The sequence below is a fragment of the Calliopsis andreniformis genome, chromosome 8 (assembly GCF_051401765.1).
Source record: "Calliopsis andreniformis isolate RMS-2024a chromosome 8, iyCalAndr_principal, whole genome shotgun sequence".
NCBI classification, from domain to species: Eukaryota; Metazoa; Arthropoda; class Insecta; order Hymenoptera; family Andrenidae; genus Calliopsis; species Calliopsis andreniformis.
In genome coordinates, this window is record NC_135069.1 from 11827442 (window position 1) to 11840784 (window position 13343).

General features: G+C 29.2%; 1 protein-coding gene and 1 long non-coding RNA gene across 7 annotated transcripts; one reads left to right on the forward strand and one right to left on the reverse strand.

Moving 5' to 3' along the window:
* Window positions 1-3919: 3919 nt before the first annotated feature.
* Window positions 3920-6022, reverse strand: LOC143182272 (uncharacterized). Its single transcript, XR_013002416.1, has 3 exons — window positions 5773-6022; window positions 4243-5239; window positions 3920-4164 (listed from the first exon to the last, which is right to left on the reverse strand). It is a non-coding gene; the product is annotated as an uncharacterized LOC143182272 (long non-coding RNA).
* A 540-nt stretch (window positions 6023-6562) lies between these two features.
* Window positions 6563-11555, forward strand: LOC143182469 (uncharacterized). 6 transcript variants are annotated; one of them, XM_076383466.1, is made up of 8 exons: window positions 6563-6930; window positions 7023-7107; window positions 7191-7364; window positions 8933-9135; window positions 9215-9368; window positions 9742-10010; window positions 10213-10428; window positions 10752-11555. In XM_076383466.1, the coding sequence occupies exons 2-8, from the start codon at window positions 7059-7061 to the stop codon at window positions 10803-10805; spliced, it is 1119 nt and encodes a 372-aa protein (XP_076239581.1). In that variant the 5' UTR covers window positions 6563-6930; window positions 7023-7058; the 3' UTR covers window positions 10806-11555. The 6 variants fall into 6 exon arrangements, with proteins under 6 accessions (XP_076239581.1, XP_076239582.1, XP_076239583.1 ...); XM_076383467.1 differs by having other exon boundaries at window positions 7032-7107; XM_076383468.1 differs by having other exon boundaries at window positions 6563-6746; window positions 6833-7107.
* Window positions 11556-13343: the final 1788 nt, after the last annotated feature.

The following is a 13343-nucleotide window of genomic DNA, read 5'->3' on the forward strand; positions in this document are numbered from 1 at the left end:
AGTTTTGAATACGCATACCGCATATTTAATTTCTTAATAAGTGAATTTTTAAAATTAATACTTTGACGACCGTTGTCGCATATTCACGATCACACACATGATTATACACGAAGATGTAAATTCACGTAAAATGCACGTAAACCTTCACACGAGTGAGGGTTCATGCATAAAAAGTGTGAAAAGTGCGGTCATCAGTGTTAAGAACAATATTTTTGGATTTTACTTATAGAATATGTATTATCTTTTGACATAGAAAAAACTTAATAATTTTTGTTAAGCTACGACAAAATTTAGCCAAATATTTGTCATTTTTGAGTGAAAATGCTAAAAATATCTTCCATCACAGTATTCCCGCAATAAATGTGAAATCTTCAGATTTGAACAGTCACATTTGTTGTGGAGATACTAAGGTACATGTACACGTTCTTTATATTTTGTCGGCAGCGTTGAACGTAGAAAGCGATAGTAAATCGAAAAGAAAGAAGAACTGAGAAGTGAGAGTCGAGGTATTCGGCAAAGATAAAAGCTTGCGTATCAGTGAGACAACACTAATCAATGGCATAAATGTTTTTTGGTTGTTTTTGCATTCAAATTTTTTGTCACATTTGTGACATTTTTATAATTAAAATTATACCAAACACGATTTAATTTGGTACAGTTTCAGTAACTCATGTTTTACGTATCTAGCATAGTTTTTTCACCAGAAAACGTTAATTGCTTCCTCCTTCTATAGCTAGATCTTCCATAAACAGAGTTCCAGGACCGTCCCTAGGTTGTTAGTCATAGGTGCGAAATATCGCCACCTTCCTCATTAATATCATTTAATTAAAAATTTAATATGCATTATTTACTTTTATATCTGCATATACATAGGTTTAAACAGGTAGCATGCAAAGGGAATATTTTTTATTATTTATTTACTAATCTTATTTACAAATAATTCAAGGTCATCTTAATATCTCGTGAACAAATAAATCATTTAAAAAGACATTTTAATATCACATGTTCCCTTCGATTTCGTGCAATTTCTGTATAAAATATTCTTTTTTAGAATGTATACTTTAGAAGTTATCCGAGGTGGATAAGTCTTGTGACTTATCCTCTGATGTTTGAAATTAGAGTTAACCGGCTCTATAATGTCTGTAATAATGATGTTACAGTTGATAAAGGTTGCATAGTATTGGTAATAATGATGTTACAATTGATAAATATTGAACATTAATTACTTATATGAATTTAATCCAATAAATATAACCGAATGGAACATAATATATGCTATTTTGGGCTGTATATAAAGATAGATTATTCTTGTAGACAAGTATCACATAATTCCCTATGTATGAAAGGCTAATAATTATAAAAAGATGTGTGATTACTATTATTATTAATCAAAATTTTATACATGAAACAGTTTGCGACTGCACCTGCGAATTTGGCTGCCCAAGTGCAGGGGCACCTTTCGAACCTCCGCCAGGAACAGCCCTGCAGAGTTCTCTTTAGATCTGGTTGCGTCACATTCTCACACTTAACATTTAACAAACACACGACACGATTGTCAGTGGGTAGGCGACGAACGTCTTGCTTACATTCACATTTATCACATATGAGACAGAAATTTTACCGTCTAAACTTTGAAGACTTTTGAATTTAGGACAGAAGGGAAAGAATAGAGGGATGGAAAAGGAGAAAATGTAGAGGTGTGTAGATGTGAAGAACATGTCAGATGCTGAGTTCGGTCAGAATGCACGTCGAAGAGAAATTTCTTCCCGTCGGTCGCGTCGTGTAATTAGTTTTTTTTTATTAGTTTAGTTCAGTTATATTTAGATCATTTTTATTTATTATATTATTATATTTAGATAAATTTTGATTTCTTTTATTTCAGTTTTATTTCATTCATTTTAGATTGATCTTTTTTCTTTTTCTAGTTTTTTCATTAGTTACAGCTTCTATTGTTACATATCATATTTTTTTATTAGTTACTAGTTAATTACTAGTTTTTAAATTAGTTACTAATTATTAAATTTTGTTATTAATTATTAGCATTATTTATTAGTGAAAAGAATTCGTTTAAGTAATAGTGTTAGGATATGGCAACTGGGAAAAAAGTCACCTTGACTGTACAGCAACGACTGGACGTTCTGGAGGACTTAAAAACATTACCGCTTTCAACTGTCGCTGAAAAATATAATGTGCATCAGATGACAATTCGTCGAATCAAGAGCAATGCTACAAATATTATTCAACTTGCGGAGAAGGATAAACGACGACAAAGATTAAAAAGACCAACATATGAGGAACTAGAAAAACAATTACTTGCATGGTTTGTACAAAAAAAAGCGATCGGCGATGTTATATCTGATGCGTTACTTTTGGAAAAGGCTATTGAAATAAAAGATTCCATTGGATCATGTTCGAGTTTCAAAGTGAGCAAAGGATGGCTCGCAAATTTTAAACGTCGGCATAATATACGATTGCATCACGTATATGGTGACAACACTGTCGATAAGGATGCAGCGACAACTTTTGTTAATGATCTTAAAAAATTAATAAAAGAAGAAGACATCAATTTAGAAAATGTGTATAGCATGGCCGAGAGTGGTCTCCTATGGAAGGCACTACCAACAAAAAGCTTTACAGGAGAGACTGAAAAGAGTGTTCGTGGCTACAAAATGAAAAAAGAGAGAATTACATTTGCATTATGTGCCAATGCCACTGGGACACACAAGCTTCGACCATTTGTAATCCACAAATATAAAAAACCAAGGGCTCTGAAAGATCATATTGATAAATTGCCGGTGGTTTTTAAATCACAAAAAAATGCTGGGATGGACCAAAATTTATTTGTGGATTGGTACAACAACGATTTTAAAACGGCTGTCAGGGCGTACCAATTGGAGAAAGGTGTAACCGGGAAAGTCATTTTGTTATTCGATAATTGTGCAGGCCATACAATTTCAGATACAATAGAGGATGAACATTTTAAAATTATTTATTTACCTCCAAATACGACATCCCTGATTCAACCCATGGATCAGAACATAATAAAAATAACAAAAAGATGTTTCCGGTACAAACTGATGCAGAAAGCGATTACACACGAAGATGGAATTCAAGAATTTTACAAAAATTATACAATTAAAGATTGTATCGATTTGTTAATGGAATCGTGGGGAAATGTAACGATTTCAAATCTAAGAAACGCTTGGAACAAAATTATTTTACACGCAACAATTGAACGAAGCGAAGAAGAACATTTATTAAATGAAATGCAAGATGCCATGGCCACCATTTCCGAGCGAAATGTATCGAAAGAAGACGTCGCTCAGTTTTTGGAAGACTGCATTAAGGAAGAAAGTATAGATATAGAAGATGAAGAAAGGGACGAAGACATGGACGTAAAAGACGATAGCAATAACGATGATTGCTATTACGATGATAGAGAAACACATGATATACCGAAGACACGTGGAATAGAATTAATTCCGCACGAAAGAGAAGAATTACAGTACATTTTTCAGCGATTAGAATATTATAATCCGCGAGTACCACGTTCGACACAACTACAACTGGAATCACTGAAATTATTATATTTAGGTAACATAAATATATAACCAATTATTAATTACATTATAATTAATAAATATGTACGTAATCGTAATTTCTTTTTTAGGCGATCCTTGATGAGATTTAAAAAAAAAATGAAAATTGTTGGAGGACTGTTGATTCGAACTTTCTCAACGTCTTACTTTATTGTTAAACATATACGTATAAAATAATTATGGATTGAAAAACTTTCTATATAGCTTTTAGAAGATATTTTTTTTGATATTCTTCTACGTCATTTTTACTTGATACTATCTTTTAATAAAATTAATTACAAAAATAAATTTCTAAATAAAATATTGTACCACCTCACACATTATATACATATCAGATGAAATATTATTCTAAATTTTATTAAGAAAGAGTAAAAAATAAATTATGAATTTATCATATAAGTAAATTGTCGAGACACAGTGTATATGCGTTTCAGTCGATTTTACTTATAATCCCTTGTATGTATGATATAGTCGCGAGGTTTTGTATTACGGGTTGCGGATAGTTGTGCACACGTTAGTTGGGGTCTGCCGATGATGCAGTCTACGTTGGCCCTGTTTGTTGGGGCTGAGAGAGAATGAAACAGCTAGCATACCTAAATGCTTGAGTTTTAGCTTTTACTTATTATTAGCTTTCTCTGCTTACATTACTTACGCTGTCGCTTTCGTGCACCACTTTGTCTGGACGTTGTTTTCAATTCAAAATCCTAATTTTTCGGTGAGGTTTGAGGAAAAGATTTCTTCTTCATTTGTAACATTGGCATTTATCAGACCGAAGCCAGTCAATAACAATAACAAACACCATTGTACCTAATCATTCTTGGAAATACATTTATTTTGTTAAGTTTTTTAAATGAATTTATTTCGTTTATTCACATAACATTAAGTTAATGTGTGAGGAGTCTAGTTTTTAAAATTTAATAAAACTACTCGGATACAACATAAATATAATCCGAAATACAGGGATGCTTTGCATTCCGGCCGAAATTTCGCCTTGCAAACTGGCCGTCGACATCCCCATCACTTCTTGGAATTGCCTTCACAAGCGTAGCTCCAACGATACTTGTCTAATATAAACAAACATAACCTAAACTATTATGTATCGTTATTTCATTTTATCTCTGTATTCATTTGATGCTGAGGAATAATATATGGTATAAAATAGAATAGACCTATGCAAGTTCGTCAGATTCAGTTCTAAGTTGTAACCATGATACAAGTCAAACATGTTATGTTTGACTTCATTTCAATCAGAAAAATGTCACTAATATGTTAAATAATTTTGTACAAAAAAGAATAAAAAATAAAACATTTTTGCGCTTACATTAATATTGTTCAGGATAGCTCTGACCGCGAATTCTTGACCGCGAAAAGAAGTTCGTGTTGGAGTACTTAAAGAGGAAACTAAAACTATCATGCATTAATCATTGGGACTGCTGAAAACAAGTTGTCTAGTAACACAATGCAATTATGCAATGATGCAATACTATTTCATATTATTAACCAAATTATAATCTATTTTTGACATTGCCAGATTTGGCTGACTGGCTCATTAATCTTCAGAGTATAAACCGTTTGAGGCCTCTCCTTGTATACAGATCAATTGTGACTTGTGAGTTGTGACCCACGCATGCTCGTTTGATCTAAAAGATAGATAGGAGGTAAATATGATAACCAAAGGAAGAATACTGGCAATAGTGGATTATAATACACTTGAATATCTTGAATCTAAGATTATTTTCATGACTTCTTTTTGCAAAGTTTAAGAAAATAATGTAGCAGAATGGTATTATGTCTGTTTATAATAGCGTAAAAGATTTTTAAGTCTTCCACATAAAGGAGAAATTTGATACTAGTTATAGCCCTTAACATAAGGTTCTGTTTGCTTATAGGTCTATAACTAGAAAGAAAAAGTATATTTTCATTCATAAATACAAGAGTAACAAGACTCAACTTTTATGCCTAAGAGAAAATACTTGTGAGAGATTTGCTATAAATAAGTTAAAACATAAAAAAGAAAATAAATTCACAGGTTTCTAGATGTAACAATCTAACAAACTAACAGGTTGGGTAATCTATTCTACTGCTCTTCACAATTAAATAATATGGTGTTTTGTCATCTGATTTGTATGCTAGAGGGTTATCAAATTATTGCATCATTATTAATATTTATTACTGTATCATCTTGTCACATCCAAACGATTATGAATCACGTACATTAACTCCTGTGCACTGTTCACCCTATTATCACATTCATATTCTTTGAATGACATGGAGCGAAAACTTCAAATAAATACTTTACAAACATTTTACAACTAAAAATTTTGTTCATGATTCATTTGCACTTGTTAGGTTACAGAATTGACAATTCCATGATAGGTTATAACCAGCGTTTAAGAGTATCTAGAACGAAGACAAGACCTCAGTATTTCTACTTCTGGCCGACGGGGGCAGCAGTTTTGAGGGTTACCAGATAAAAATGATGCAATGAGCTGGATATACAATTCAAATTTAAGTTAAATTAGGCTAATCTACCCTAACTCTCCCCACTTATCTAAAACTAGATGTTGTTAAGTTATCTATACAATATCGTATTAAATTCAAATATTAAACAATACGATATCGTGTAGACATCTTTAGCCATCTTCGCAACAGATTCAAAGAGTGTCGACCAGATATTTGCAGACGTCTATTAGATATCTTCCCATTGGCGTTAAAAAAGACATTTGTAGATAAACATTAGATAATGTTACGATGTCTATATGATGTCTTTGCAAATGCTACTCGATAGCACCAGATGTTGCACGAATCATCACGATATCGAGACGATATCTATGTGTGTGGGCAGGAGTGCCAGACAGAAATTCAGGAATATACCTTTAGTTTAGTATCATCTACCTCACGCAGGTGGCGCATATGCTTTATTCTCGTAGATAGTGTAGTTGAAATGGTTGCTGGATGAACTACATACGCATCCACTATTATAGATCAGTGAAATACTCTGTGGTCATACCAGGTTATACTTAAGAATTTTAGTGTTATACTCAGACAACGCATGTGGTTTAGTCCAGTTTAGCCTGAAAAATGGTAATTCCCTAATCATCGTGTGAGGTTTCTACGTTCATAAATTCTATCTAAGCTGCATTCAGTGTATGTAAATCAGTGTCTAAATTGTATTTTAGTTGTAGTTTTGGTGATCGATAGATGATAGTTCGTAATCTTGTTTTTAATTTAAGATAACGAAATTTTTTACGACATTTCACAAAGTGTCAAAAAATACTCAAATACGACTTTAACATGTTTGTTAAATTTAGTTTTTGAGGTTAAATAAGAAGTGAGTATGTCGATAACCATATTATAATTAAATTCTCTTGAAGTGTCTAGTGATTAATATTTTTTCCATTTTAATATATATTTACAATACTGACGACAAAGTAACTGGCTGATTTTAAATGATAAATCATGGCAATGTCTGGTTGTGACAGAAAGCCAAGAGTGTTAATTTTAGGAGGTAAGTGGTTGGTCCATTTTAAATGTACGATAATATGACGGAAATGATAAATAGAATTAAAAAAAGTTTTATCATCGAAACAGGATGTGGTTTCATAGGACGTAATCTTGTGGAATATTTGTTGGATAATGATCTTGTATCCTTCATTCGTGTTGCGGATAAAGTACCTCCTCAAACCGCTTGGCTTAATGCCAAACATCAACAAATATTCGAGCATCCGTTGTTTGAATTTAAAAGTGCTAATTTAATCAATACAGGTAATTTGAATATTAGTAACAGTTATAAACATGAGATTTTTGGGGAACAGTTTCTTCATATATTCCTTGCATGAATATTTGTAGAATTTAAGTGTGAATAATCTAGGTTAAGAAAATCTTTGAAATCTACAAATTTATCAATATTATAGTCAACAGAGGTTGTTAATACTCTATGATATCTTACGATACGCTTTTGGTTTCATGAATGACTGTTAGCCAAAGCTATTTAAATTTGGAATTGATGTTATTTAATAATTATATTAGAATTTAAAGTTTATAAAAGAACATATCGTAGATGTATTTTGAGAATAACAATTCAAAATAGTATGTTTTTCAGGAAAAGCAAAAACTATGTGTGAGCTTAGAAGAAAATTATTTATTAAATAATAGGCCTAAAAAGTAGTTTTATTTTAATGAAACTTATAGTACCTGAATAATCTGTCAAAAAAATAGTTATGAGTTATTTGCATAGGATGATTTTCTTATTATTTAAATAATTTATAATCTACATATATTTGAAGAGTAGTTCTTTAAATAAATTCTACAATTTTTATATTTAACTAACAAAATTTTTACATAGTTATTCATTATACTAAACCAATTTGTAATTGTATTTCAAAATTATATTGTTTGAGATATGTCACTTTTGAAATGCAATGTACAATATTAAACCCACATATACTGATTTTGTTTAATCTAAGGGCAATGATTGATCTATTTTAAAGACAACTGACAAAATATAATGTAGTATAATAATCCAGAATATTACAAAAATGTACAATTATATATGTGTATTATAAATTATTATTGTAAAAGCAAAAATCATAGAAACAAAAACCAAAAAATGTGTATCTCTTATTTCAAATCACAGTTTTCATTCATAAAATTACATGAGAATTGCTTGGTATTTTGCAAGGAAACTTGATGAACAAATATTAAATTTAACATTTTAACAAAAGAATAACATTTTCAGTATAGTTTAAATAGAAGACTTTTCCTTAACTTTGTTCTTCAAAGTGAATTTGCTTTTTGAGTACACACAATTATAAAGAAAATTTTTTTCCCACACCTAATACTTCCTGGAATATTGAAGGAAATATGTTTTTGACTGTCAGTTGTGAGGGCTAATTTCATTTCTTTAATATGAATGGTTGTTGATGAAACAAAGATGGGTTTTATATTTTTGAATACTCAGCAAACATACAAATGTTGATCGAAATTGATGTGTATGAGTTCAATATATATCCATTATGTTGTATAAGAATTCATGAATTTTAAACTGTTAATACTAATGAAAGGTAACTGTATTATGTTCTTTGATCATTTTACAGTTATTGAAACATATCTGACATTCAAGTGAGAGACTTCTTTTTGATCATTGTTTGTAACTGATTTTATCCAAATAAATTTTATAAACTTCAATACAGTAATTTATGTGAAGTACACACATACTCATTTGATATATTTATGTCTTTTGACTCTAATATTTCACATTTTCATTAAATAACTATAATGTTAATCACTTTACTATTTGTAAAATATATACTAAATTTCTACAATATTTTTAGTTTCTTGTCAGAATGCATTTATATCAGATAAACCATTTAATTATGTAATTAATTGTGCTGGAGAAACAAAAAGTGGTCAAACAGACCCAATATATAAAGAAGGAATTTATAAATTAAGCATGAATTGTGCTCAACAATCAGCGAAGCTATTAGTTGACCGTTATGTAGAAATATCTGCTGGTAATTTCAATACTTCTGAAAAAGTATGTCATTTTTTTATAAGTTTCTGCATTATTAAATTTATGATAAAAATAAAACCAATAATTTATATTATTTTTACAGAATCCTCTTAAAGAGGAAGATTCTGGAGAACCATGGACATATATTGCAAAATATAAGTTACAAGTGGAAAATGGTTTAAAAAATATACCAAATTTAAAGTATACAATACTTAGACCAGCTATTGTTTATGGTTGTGGTGATAGAAGTGGTTTAGGTAATAACAGTTTCAATTTTATTATTTAAAATGAGTAAATCATCTCTTTTATAAGATTTTTGTATCAATTAATTATTTTGATTTTAACTCTTTAACGGTGTTTGACGAGTATACTCGGCATAAGGAAATTATCACTTTTAGGGTAATGACAAGCATACTTGTCACATGAAGAAATAAAATACCGTTTTTAGGTCTTACCATTTTATTATAATTAATTCAAATTCACAGTAAGTGTATTTATTCTGCATTATATGCACGCTTTCAACACAAAATTCCACCATTAAAAGGTTAAAATTTCCAAATTGTAAAATTTACACGAAGAAAATTGTTTTACAAAATAATTGTTGTACTTAAAATATTAATTTTCTTACAGCGCCACGTTTAGTAGTAGGAGCAGTGTATAAACATTTGGGAGAAATGATGAAATTACTTTGGGGACCAGAACTTCACATGAATACAGTTCATGTGAGAGATGTAGCTAGAGCTATTTGGCATGTAGTAAATAAACCAGAAGCTATTGGTCAAACCTATAATGTTGTCGATGAAGGTGATTCTACTCAAGGATCAATCAGTGCTATAGTTTCAGAGTTATTTAACATTAATCACGATTATTGGGGCACTGCACTATCTACATTGGCTAAAGTATGAAAGAAAGCTCATTATATTATTTCTGATATATTTTGCATATATGTTTGTGTACTTTAAATGCATATATACTATATCATTTCTGTGATATACAATTATTCCACTATCAATATAAATTAATTATTAAGAATTAATATAATCTCCAAAAAATTATTTCAAAATAAACGTAAAGTTACTATTGATTTATTACATATTTTAGACAGACATGAGTTCAGTAGTTGAAGAGGTAAATGACAAGCACATGGGACCTTGGGCAGAGGCTTGTAATAAAGATGGAGTGGAAAATAGTCCTTTGTCTCCATATATAGATCAAGAACTTCTGTACAACAAACATTTGTACTTACAACCTGGAAAATTATCTAATACTGGATTTACTTACCTTTATCCAAAATTAACAAAAGATGCTTTGAGAGAGGTACAAAATTATTTAATTACTTTTAAAAGTATTTATTAATTTATTATTTAGGGAACAGTCACGTTCAACCATTACCACTAATCAACAGCCACCGAACAAATTTCAAACATACAAATGACAGATTCAATACAGTAATTATATCTAAAAAATTACTCATAGTAGATAATTTGCAAGTAACATTATTATTTCTTAGATATAATTTTTATATTGAACCTGTTATTTCTACGTTTGAAATTTGGTCGGTGGCTGACGATCAGTAGTGATAGTTAAACGTGACCGCTCCCTTACTGAAATTTTTTATCATATTTATTAATTCTGTGCAGGTACTTGATGATTATGTAAACATGAAGATATTTCCACATTCCTTGGTTGTATGAATTTTAATAATATAGACTGCCAGAATGAAACACCGAAATAGCTTATCATAATTTGTATAAATAACTTTGGAGCGTTTCACCTTGTGCCTAGTAATCTATGCAAACTACATATTTCATTGTATATTATACATTTTACTTGTATTTTATTTACTAGTAAGTGCTGTTAGTTGAGTTTATAGAGTACTAATGGAATATGAAGATTTCAAGTAAAAGTTTATTAGAAAATGACTGAAAAAATCAATGTACTTAACTTGATCATACATCATAGATCGATGTATAAAGTTTTTATACCTTTTAAGGCTGTTAATCAATTTTTGGCAGATATGAGCAATAGGAAGCGAAAAACTGTTCAAGAAATGGGAAGTTAGATGTTTACATTGCTTATACTTAATATGTTATAATATAGAGTGAGACACTTAATTTAATCACCTTAAATTACTTATAAACTTTTGTATAAAAAGGCGTTTTCCGCAAAAATTGTATAATATCAAAAGAGATGTATAATATAATTAATTTTTAGTTATTTTGCTCCTTTATCGTGGATATGAAGGTCACTTTTAAGAGAGAGCATTGATGTTGAGTAAAGAAATATTAAGTAATTTAAGGAAGTTGAGTTAGGTGACTCACCAAATATAGTTATTTGAATACTTTAAAAATTTATATATACTGCTAAAAATGCTTTTTATACTACATTTTTCAAGACTGGAAATGTAAATAAAAGTGTTAAGGAATTAATGAAACTCATAGAAATGTAGACAAGTTTTTATGTTATTATATTCATTACATTCCAATCTAGATCTTCCAAGTACTCTAATTCGAGTTCAGAAATCTTTATTTGAAGTAAATGATGGTTATGTAGGTTTGAAATATTAAATATATTCAAATTATATTATGTATTAAATCAAGTACAAATAATATTAATTAAGCTAAGAATATTCTTAAAACGCCAAATACAATTAAGTCAATAGATTTATAGCATAAATGTAAGCCTAATTTTACGTATTAGATACAATAAAAAAAACACATAAATTAAAGGCTCTAACTGCCAGAAGAACTTAGTATAATTAATAATACATTTTTAAGGCTATAATTATTAATCTTTTACTAATAAAATTATTAATGCATTTATACAGTTATGTTTATTTATTGAACCTTCTGATTGAATTTTTAGGGAAAGGTATTATGTATCTTTCATATTCTATGATAGATAACGTCAACACACTGTTGAAATTTTATTTAATCGTTTGTTACAAGATATTGCGTTCAAAAAGATCAACAATATTGTTAAATATTTTGCATATTGTTTTTAATTTTATTATCTTGGACAGTGAAATTATGATTTTATATAGTTCAATATATATAATATATTAAAATACATGTACTTTTAATCTATTTTGTAGATAATATGTTTACAAAATGACTGCACCCCAAAAACAGCATAATTATAACAATCATTTAATGACGTAGGTGAGTGTAAAAAATAATAATGATTTATGAAAAATAAATTAACAAAATTTGTTTAATATATAATAATTGTAATTTACGATAATGATACAAACTTTAGTTTACTAGCTTTTATTCATTCTCTTATGTAACTCGTATAAAATAAAGTATAATGTCTTGGCTATACCTACTTACTGTATATGAGAATATTTTTTCTGAGGTAAATTGTGTAAATCTAAATTATAGTGTGTAATAGGTACTGAAGTTAAGTTAAAATTAAGTAATATAAGACAGCTACCCTAGATAGGGTATCTGTTTGGAGGTATATTTACTTGACTAGAGTCGCCGTACATTATAAACTAATACTTTATCTATATATGGCCAGTACCGGTACTATTGGATTGCCTCTTCTTGGAACGCTATTGCAAATGATGTAAAGTAAAACTACTATCTTATTCGTTAATAAAGCTACGAAATTTGTATAAAAATATTAGGAAATTAAATTCCACACAAGTGAAAAATGCTACATGTAGATTATTTCTTAAGTGCTTAATTGAAATATTGCTTAGAGTAATATATTACTGTAGAGTAACATATTACTTAGAGTAATGGGAAAATATTTCAGAAAAACATATAGAATGTTTTTTCTGACAGTATAAGTTTTTTATGTCAATCTAATGTATGAGACAAATAAATATTTTTCAATAATCTGCAATTAAAATAGCCTCAATTCCAAACAGTTTCCTTTCATAAAAAACGTTACATTCTAAATATGATATTTATAATTTTTTGTATAAGTCTAAAGATAGCATATTTATTGCTTTGTACTTCAATACTGTAATTATAATTCATTTTTTGTAAACAAGTGAAATACTTAGGTAACACCTAGTACGGCGACTCTATTATCTTCTATTTCTTACGATGTCTACCACTTATCACATTCACACAATTAATCGTAAAAATTATAGTATGTACGAAATATTTTACTGACTTAACATTATTAACTTTCAATTTAGTACAGATTTTTCGATAGAATTATATCAGTAGCACTTCAAACAATATCGCACTTAAACGTAATAAATTATGTTGCTAAAA

What these genes read in the sequence shown, in the direction of transcription:
- LOC143182469 (XM_076383464.1), top strand. Translation starts at nt 7,059, where the DNA reads ATGGCAATGTCTGGTTGTGACAGAAAGCCAAGAGTGTTAATTTTAGGA. An exon ending in TGCTAATTTAATCAATACAG is followed by an intron (nt 7,365 to 8,932) that starts GTAATTTGAATA and finishes CAATATTTTTAG; the next exon opens with TTTCTTGTCAGAATGCATTT. An exon ending in CAAAAGATGCTTTGAGAGAG is followed by an intron (nt 10,429 to 10,751) that starts GTACAAAATTAT and finishes AATTCTGTGCAG; the next exon opens with GTACTTGATGATTATGTAAA.